General features: G+C 40.8%; 1 protein-coding gene across 1 annotated transcript; it reads left to right on the forward strand.

The window, feature by feature from the left end:
• Nucleotides 1–315: 315 nt before the first annotated feature.
• LOC145411199 (uncharacterized) lies at nucleotides 316–9073 on the forward strand. The gene is made up of 4 exons (XM_080281266.1): nucleotides 316–462; nucleotides 2775–2942; nucleotides 3253–3427; nucleotides 8967–9073. The coding sequence occupies exons 1-4, from the start codon at nucleotides 316–318 to the stop codon at nucleotides 9071–9073; spliced, it is 597 nt and encodes a 198-aa protein (XP_080137392.1).
• The last annotated feature ends 429 nt before the right edge of the window (nucleotides 9074–9502 follow it).

Here is a 9502-nt window from a genome sequence, read left to right on the forward strand (position 1 = left end):
CCGCTCCCAACACTTGCCAGGACATCCTACCATCCTGTCTTTTACTCAACAGTATCATCATCATCATCATCACAACAACCATTACCACCACCAACGTCATCATACCTGTAATCATCATAATCATGACCTTTATTCTCCCCACCTAAGGACGGGATGAAGTTGGATCCAGAAAGCAAGTGAAAAATGGGCCACACACTCACTCATCCACTACTCAAGCCCCTGGAGCAAGACCTGAATGCAGTGACTGTGAGATGATGCAGTGACTGAGATGAATGCTGATCCAGTTCCCTCAGATGAACACCAAACAGCCGTGAAATGAATGCAGTGGCTGTGAGTGGTGTGGGTGAGGTAGAGGTTCGCCCCCTGCTGGCCCGTCTCACCGTGGCCTTAGTCGCCCACAAACCCACAGTGGACGAGTGCAGAGCGTCCATAGACAAGAGGAGGCCTTATGTGTATCAGACGGTGAGTTAAGTGAGCCAGGTGATCCTAACTGAGCTTAATCTAACCCCGTTCTCACCAAGACTATACTCTTGTTTCCCTACGTGTATCAGACGGTGAGTTAAGTGAGCCAGGTGATCCTAATTGAGCTCAATCTAACCCCGTTCTCACCAAGACTATACTCTTGTTTCCCTACGTGTATCAGACGGTGAGTTAAGTGAGCCAGGTGATCCTAACTGAGCTTAATCTAACCCCGTTCTCACCAAGACTATACTCTTGTTTCCCTACGTGTATCAGGTGGTGAGTTGAGCCAAGTGATCCTAACTGAGCTCATTCTAACCCCGTTCTCACCAAGACTACATTGCTTCCCTTATGTGTATCAGGTGGTGAGTTAAGTGATCCTAAACTCAATCTGATCCTGTTCTCACCCAAACTATACTCTTGTTTCCCTATGTTTATCAGATGGTGAGTTAAGTGAGCTGTGATCCTAATTTAGCTCAATCTAACCATGGTCTCACCAAAACTATGCTATTTACTATGACCTAACAGTATTCTCGTCGGTTACGGAAGCTCCCAAACACATTTTTCTAGGCGATTTAGTTTGTTTTTTATGCCTTACTATCCTCTTCTGTGTTATATAAATCCTTCCAATATACCCCTACTCTACTTAATAACGATCAAAGGGATAATAACCACCCATATCCAATAATAAATCGCTAAGGAGGAGGTGTTAGGGGAGCCTTCTGAACCGATGAGAATTCGGGTCAAGGAAATATTTAGGAATCGCCTGGTAATGCCCTCAAACTGGATTTTCCTGTTAATATCTTCTAACTTATCAACATGGCCAAGTATGCAAAACAAATCGCTATGGAAGAAGTGCTACGAGGCCCTCAATTTATTGCTGCATGACATTTCGACAAAATCTCCTTCATTACAAGGAAACATGACCCCCGCGCCACCAAAGACGAGGAAGTTAGTCGCATCCCTATGTTCATACGCAAACCCTGTGAACTGCAGGCTGAAGTTTGGGGGAAAAGGAAGGAGCTGAGGGACACAGGTATAACTGGGGAGAGGAGCCGACAGGGTTTATCACTGCCACCACAAGAAGGCGACCCTCTCCAGCCCCGATGAGTTAGGATAAAAGCATAAACAATCCCACGAGCAAGAGAAGTTTCACCGATACGATGATTTGGTAAGTTCACCTTTCTGCATCTCCCCCAAATGGGCCCAAGTTCAATACTGTTACAAAATAATCCCATATTCTCAACTTGAAGGGATCCAGGATACTTACTGAAGACACAGGTGCGAGAACTGGAGGAAAATGTGCCGCAAATAACAAAAAATAAGATACGGGAGGGTGACACTATGGAAGGCAACTTGCGATGCGGTAAAACATTGCGCGAATATTGAAAAAGCCACAATCATTGCTAACTTCGTTCCCAGAGGCTGATATTTCTAGAATGTACTGAAATCTTTAAAAATGTCTTCAGAAGTACATATATAAATCTAATTATAAACTATCTAAGAGTCAATTATGAACGAGTAACGAAGTCTGTGAAGCTACCTCTCCATATCTCTTCCATATTACAGCTAAAGGAAAAAAAATTATCCCACACTGTAACCTTGACAATGGCTATGATACTTACTGAAGCCGTGGAAGATGAATACAGGAGAAAAATCACCGTAAATACCACAAAAAGCAAAGAAAAACATGGGAGCGACAGCTGCGTGCGCGTTAACATCCAGAACGCGGGAAAAGATGGCGATTGGCGGTAAATTCAAAAAACGTTGCAAACACCGCTTAACTTTTGTGACCGCAAGAATGCCACTTAGTTTGAAAATAATCTGCAATTCTGTAATACCCAGAATATCGCTAAAACCATATATAACCTGACTAGGATATTGCTAAACTTTGTGATAACATCTGGTATAATGCTAGGGATTATTTGACAACTAAGAAAACTCATTCTTGCCTTCCAGTAAGATTTAATGAATTCCATGCAATTATAATTTAATAATGAAGCTGTTGGAGTTGCCTAGTTCCACTGGATAAAAAATAAACTGAAAATAGTGATCTGGGAGATTCATTTTAATCCTGTTTTTAAGGGTCACTGAATTTCTAGCTGCCAAGCTTTGGATTGAAGCCGTGGATGTAGCCCAGTTCCCTCAGGTGTAAGCAAAACTGTTATATCTATTTTTCTATCTATTTCAATTAAATAAGCAGCAGGCAAATGAAATATAGAAGAGTAAAGGAGTTGATGGTGAGGGTTGTGGCATAACATTTATGTCGTACAGTCAGTCAACTAACTACCTATCTATCTCTCCATCTATTACAGTTAAACCAGCACCAAACAGACGACATACAGGAAGGCGAAGAGAGAACTGATGGTGACGGAGGAGTAACACTACTGGTGCGAATCACAGTGCAGCTTCCTGCCAAGGCTGTGAGAAATGTTGCAATGACCTTACTGGACAAGCTTACTGATGTAGTCACACTGAAGAAGGTATGAAAGAACGACGCAAATATATACTGTATCTATCTATCTATCTATCTACAGTACACAGTAAACCCCTCATGTACTAACTATGGGAAATGCCAACCATTACAGTACTCGATGTCATTAAGGGGACAATAATGACCCCAGATACGACTTTTACAGTCTGTCAATCTATCTATTTATCTGCCTGAGCCACATGAGCCTGACTTAGCCCTCTCAAGGTCAGGACAACTCTCATATTCTCTTTGAGCTAACATCTGACAATTTTATCCAGCCCAGAGTGAGTCATACAGGCCTGAGAATGTTGACGTTTCAGTTGGTGTTCAGTTATTCCCACGAGTCAATGTCTGACGCCCGAGTGGAGGCAGGGCGAAAGGCGGCAGATGAAGCGTGGAGGCGGGCGGAAGGTATGGTGACAGCGGTGGGGAGCAGACTGGGTACATGTACAGCGCTGGTTGAAGAGGCATCCACGCCCACTGACCTACCACCAGGTGAGGTGCAGTTATGTCAGTGCTCAGAATGCAGGTGCAGAGATATTGTACAGGGTATGGTGAAGGGTTCCTAGGCACTCATTTTATTTACGAACCCACAAAGGGTGGATGGTTGTAAATTATGAGTCAAGTGATGCCTGCTGCCTGCACCATTATTTGAACCCTGGAACTATCAGACTGGCAGCTTTGTAACTACTGAAGAGTATCAGTGCAAACCGCTAGGCTACTGTCGCAGTAAAGTGAACACACATACAGCACTTATAGATGCACTGAATCTAGCTGACCAAACACCAGATGATGTCATGCAGAACAGACTAAAAACAGTGGACTGCATTTACAATATTATGCCAAGTTATACTACATTTAAAGACTATGAACCTTGCCAGCATGTGCAGGTATTTTCACATGATGCCTCCTCTCCTTATGTCACAATCCTGCGCTGTTTCTCTTCTCAAACTGCTGTACTGAAGGTCTACACACAGGTTCTCATTCCGTCTTCCTTGCTCTGCTCCTGTGCATTCTTCCCTCCTAATTCATAACACGGACACTCTTCAGCCAGTCACCTTCCCCCTTTCTTTCAGCATTCTGAACTTAATGATAACCTTTCCATCATAATATGCCATTAAAGATCTTAAGGTGTGCTAAGTCGTCCTGCAGTGGCAATAATACAACTAAAATAGATGCAATTTCTGCCTTTATAGATGTGAGTGTGGATGTGCCCGATGAACTAACCACTTCAGCCTCAGTTGTGGTTCGAAGTAAAGTACGAGCAACCTTCTTACTCCTCTCTGACCAACACTAGAAGGTGGTGGCAACAATACGAACACAATGCCAAAGATTAGTGGTATTGTAGTGGGCCCCAGGTTTATTTGAACATGAATGCTGTGCACTGCAAGATAAAACTACAGTACATCCCCACAGCAGGCGAGTTCTGAGTACTCGATCCCCCTTGTACGTGAGGACCTATATTTTTTATTTTAGTGTATTTTTTATTAGTATGCGAATTGAACTCCTTGTAAGAGAGACGGGCAGCGAAGAGTGGCCCAAATCTGGGGTTACCTCGAGTACACGACATTGCCCCCCCAAGAAGCGATAACAGGTAAAGGTCTATCTATCTGTCTATCTATTGCCAGATGCTATAATCCCATTAGGGGTGGCCATTTGACTTTGAGTTATTGGTTTTACGGGGAGGGGCACTAACCCTCCACCAATCCACTTGCTGACACGAAGGGAGCATGTATGGGTTGGTTATATGGTTACCACCCAGCGTTGTAAATGGTTTCTTGGCTTACAGGAAACCATATGGCTTGTCACTCAATGTAAAGCCACCTGTAATGGAAAGAAGAGCAATAAGAAGTGGCAGGAAAGATGGGAGATATAGGAAGACAGGAGGGCACGCACAGAAAAAGAATGATAAAGGCTAAGGAAGAAGTAGGCAGCACTACATCATGTGAGTGGATGATGGTCGCCAACACCTACCACCAATGATTTACCTAGTAAAGCCATGATCTTGTAGGTTTACTTTATCTTAAATAATATGTCTTAGATAGATTCCTTGCATAGTACAATACTTAGGTCTGAAAGGCATCTCACCGGTTGCCCATGAAGGGGGGTGCCACCCATATGTAATTTTTCCCATAAGTTTATGTATTCACAGTACGCGAATCCCTAGTATGAGAAGTTCTCTGCCGCCCATATAGACACGTACTAGGGGGATGTACTGTACTTGTCTCCAGGCTGCAATCCCTCTCTTGGGGGTTAGGGAGTGAGTTCAGGGATGTTTTTAACACCAGGTGGCCAAGTGACCAGTTTATATCAGTGCCAATGCAAGAAAGTTGTTCTTCAGCATCAATGCCAAATACGCCACAGCAGAAGCAATGAATAGAGAAAGATATTAACATGGCCCCTCCTGCAGAAAGCAAAACAGCTGTGAACTCTTCCACAGCAAGAATAAATTATCTGGTGGTGGCAAGAGGAAAGACAAAAGATGCCGATCTCCCTCCTTAGTGTATACCTCATCTGGTGATATCTATATTCAAGAAAGAGTAATATCAACTGCCATTACTTTTGATAATTTAAAATAAATTAAAAAGAAATTAAAAGAAAATAAATTCACCTATGGCCAGTTTGTTTGCATCTGATGGAACTAGATTACTCCCATAACATGAATATATGCCATGTTGTATAAAATTTGATGAATGTTAGTTATGAGGCAAGTACAAGTCTCCTTGATTACTAGCCAAATTCACCATTTAACCTGACCACACCTGGCCACCAACTAGGCTGAAAAGGGGGTTATGGATCCTTATCAGATACAAACACGTGTGCTACAGTGATAACAAGAATAAAGACATATCAAACTCCTTCTTGCCTTATAATGTAAATAACAGTTTAACAGTAGTAATATCGGAGAAATAAGACATCAACCTTTTCTCTCCTCAACAAAACTAAAGCCACATCCACACCAATCACTTACGGGCAGGCGTGAAACTTGGGCATCACTGAAACCCATACAAGAAGACCCAGCCAGGGAGGGTGTGGTCATCTATGGCTTACAATGATGCCAAACGCCCACCTACACCCGTCTTCAACACCCAACCGCACCAGCAAGCTTTTGATGTGGACGTGACCTTATAGACTGTGAACTCCTGCATAAAAATAAAGCAACATGACTGTGATAAGACCTACACTATAAGAACAAAATCATCCATACAGAAATCATTCTGGAAACTCCTTAACTGCAAAAATAAAACTGTATGGTTGAAGCACGAATAAAAATACAATGTCAGCCTTATGAAAAAAAAAAAAGTCAACTTTCTCTACCTATCTATTGCCAGACGCCTCAATCCCGTTTGGGGTGGCCACAAACAAATCGCCTCCAAGTCTCACTATGAAAAAAAAATATTTATACATAATTTGGTGATGGGGAAAATAAAGAATAATAAATTAATCTCGTAAAAGCTATTGTAACTCCTTTACTAAAATCAAATCATCTAAAGGTAAACAATATAAAGAAATAAGACAAAGCTTCTCACTCCTCCTCCTCCAGTCATCATCATCATCTCAACCTCCTCTTCCCACCTGAGAGCAGGGTATAGTGTAGTAATAATAATAATAATAATAATAATAATAATAATAGTAATACTGTAATAATATAATAATAATATAATAATTAATAATAATAATAATATAATAATTAATAATAATAACAATAATAATAATAATAATAATAGAAAACTTACCTTACTCTCCTTTAACAAACTTTAATATGAGAGAGAGAGAGAGAGAGAGAGAGAGAGAGAGACAAAGAGAGAGAGAGAGAGAGAGAGATCCTTCCCTCTAACAATGGTAGCAAAATTCACCAATAAATCAATAACATGCTTTAATAACAATATATAAATACAAATTATGCATCTTTGTATATATATATATAGACCCCTTGCAGTTCTTGCTGTTGTTGTTGTGGCCTTCGGATCATCTCAATGTGAACCCAGTGGACTGCTGGCTAAGGCGGCCATTCTGCGTCCACGATTCTCATTCAGGGGATAGGGAGGGAGTTGAGGGACATTTGTATAACCAGGCCGTGGATCCACCTGCTTATATCAGTGCCACCACATGAAGGAAGCCCTCTCCATTAAGTAAATAGGAAGTGAGACATTTGTATAACCAGGCAGTGGATCCACCAGCTTATATTGGTGCCACCACATGAAGGTATCCATCTCCAGGACACAAGTAATACAGAAGGGGTTAGATGTAAATACAGCGCTGTACCCTGTTACAAGAAAATCCCTTTATAGTTTCACCCAAGTATCAGTTTTACAAAAAATAGTTACTTTACAAACTTTATGAATAACAAAGACAGGGGGGTTTACACACAGCCCTTCCCTTTAACTCAGCTGGGGGATTTCTGGCATTTCCAGGCTAGCTTAGTCAGTGCTTTGTCTATCCTGCATTATTTATTGATTTCCTGCAGTTATCAATGTCTATCCTGCATTATTTATTGATTTCCTGCAGTTATCAATGTCTATCCTGCATTATTTATTCATTTCCTGCAGTTATCAATGTCTATCCTGCATTATTTATTCATTTCCTGCAGTTATCAATGTCTATCCTGCACCATTTAATCATTTTCTACCCCCACTGCTGCAGGTATGGCTCAGTTACCAATGCCTACCCTGCATTATTTATTAATTCCCTGATCCCACTACTACACCTACACCCACATCAGCAGACTGAGCCACGAAACACACATGACACCACCAGCTGAGTTTCTGGAACAGTGCTATTTTTTGGAGATCCCTGTATAATTAGGAAATAAATGAGTTATGAAGCACATCAGTGAGAAAATAAATTGCATAGTACAAATAAAATGGAAACTGCTCTACAGTTGGTGTGTATTAACAGTGGAAATGTATAGTATCATCATCACCACCACCACTCCCATCATCATCATTATTATCCTTATCAATAACATCATCATCACAGTTATATTCATCACCGTTCACACATTTCACGGTCACTCAACATCATCCACTATCATCCTCATCATTCTCTCTCTCTCTCATATCTTGCAGGAACACAATAATCCATGTATAAAATATATTTCCATTACATTAAGCCACAACCACTCACAGGACAGGGTAAAATAATAATTACAATTAATATAATAAATAATAACTAACACTAAAAGTACACCCCATTCACTTTAACTAGGCATAAAATTTCAATCTCCAATCAGAAAGCTGTTGTAACAATAGATTAACACTTGAATATGAGGCTAGTCATGAAGAAGTGCTCTGGAAAAGATGTAGAACCGTTATATTGTCTTTTTCTGCCACTGAGCTACGTGAAATAAGCTGCAAAAGGACAAAAGTCTACGCCAAGTTAACCCATTCGATATATACTTAGGGCAGCAGTGCAAAAGTCACCCGCTCGTTACTGGATGACAAGGGCAGCGTTGAATTAATCTCACCCGCTCGATACTGGATGACTCAAGCTAAGTCAAACAAAGTCACTCCTTGATTTTTTTGCTTTATGAAAAAAAAAAATGTAAATTTGCACATCATTTATATTCACCGAACGTTTTTATCAAACCATAAGCAAGTATAACTATTCGAGATTCTGTGAATAAAAAGTCAGGCAGATAGAGGCATATATGAAGGCAGGGGAAACAATAATTTACCAACAACTTTGGCTGTGTGAAACACCGCTCCCTCACTGCAGCGCCATCCTAAGATAATTTCCTTCTACACTATGTAAAACTGACCCGAATTGTCCTACAGAAAATGTTTATACTGTATACCAAAATGTAGCTAATGAAATTTCCTAAAACTCTTTCTCAGTAACAATTACCAAAAAACATATACTGTGTTACTATGAGAAATCACAAAGAAAAAACATTGTAATCAGTGCATAATTCATGTTCGCCAAACGTTTTTATCTACACCATAAGCAAGTACAACTATTCAAGATTACAAGGAATAAAAAATCATGGCAATAGACGCAAAACTAAGGGTGTGAGAATTAAATGTTTACAAAGTACCACGAGCGCAGAAACTCAGGATGTGGGCCGGCGCGGCCAAGACCGAGCCGGCCCACATCCTGAGTACTTGCCCGCAGTTGGACACAGCCTGCGTCCTCCAGTAACGAGAGGGTTAAGGTGAATGAATTATATTCATGATGAAGTGCAGTCTTCTTCTACCAATGAACAATGTGAAATAAGCTGAAAATAACAAAAATCCCTGCCAATATAAGGTGAACAGACTATAGGTACCAGGGTAAAAAACTACAGTAGGTCCTGGATTTAAAAGACTCTACTTGGACAGACCGGATATCAGATTTAACGGACACTACAGAACCACTGGACTTCTGTCAGCCATAACGAACAACGTCTGTAAAATGCAATAACAAGCACAGGAAATACACTGTAAAAAGGGCAAAATTATTGACCATGTTAGTGTAACATGAGTACAATTTTCATCTGCAGTACTAGAATACTCTACCGGTACTGTACTAATTTTATTTTCAAAAGTGCTTAAAATCCCACCTCAGGGGGGAACATCGGGTATAACGGAT

This window comes from Coenobita brevimanus, chromosome 11 (assembly GCF_032717465.1).
Source record: "Coenobita brevimanus isolate Jiangsu-jjx chromosome 11, ASM3271746v2, whole genome shotgun sequence".
Lineage (NCBI taxonomy): Eukaryota > Metazoa > Arthropoda > Malacostraca > Decapoda > Coenobitidae > Coenobita > Coenobita brevimanus.

What these genes read in the sequence shown, in the direction of transcription:
- LOC145411199 (XM_080281266.1), top strand. Translation starts at nt 316, where the DNA reads ATGAATGCAGTGGCTGTGAGTGGTGTGGGTGAGGTAGAGGTTCGCCCC. An exon ending in GGCCTTATGTGTATCAGACG is followed by an intron (nt 463 to 2,774) that starts GTGAGTTAAGTG and finishes CATCTATTACAG; the next exon opens with TTAAACCAGCACCAAACAGA. An exon ending in ATGTAGTCACACTGAAGAAG is followed by an intron (nt 2,943 to 3,252) that starts GTATGAAAGAAC and finishes TTGACGTTTCAG; the next exon opens with TTGGTGTTCAGTTATTCCCA.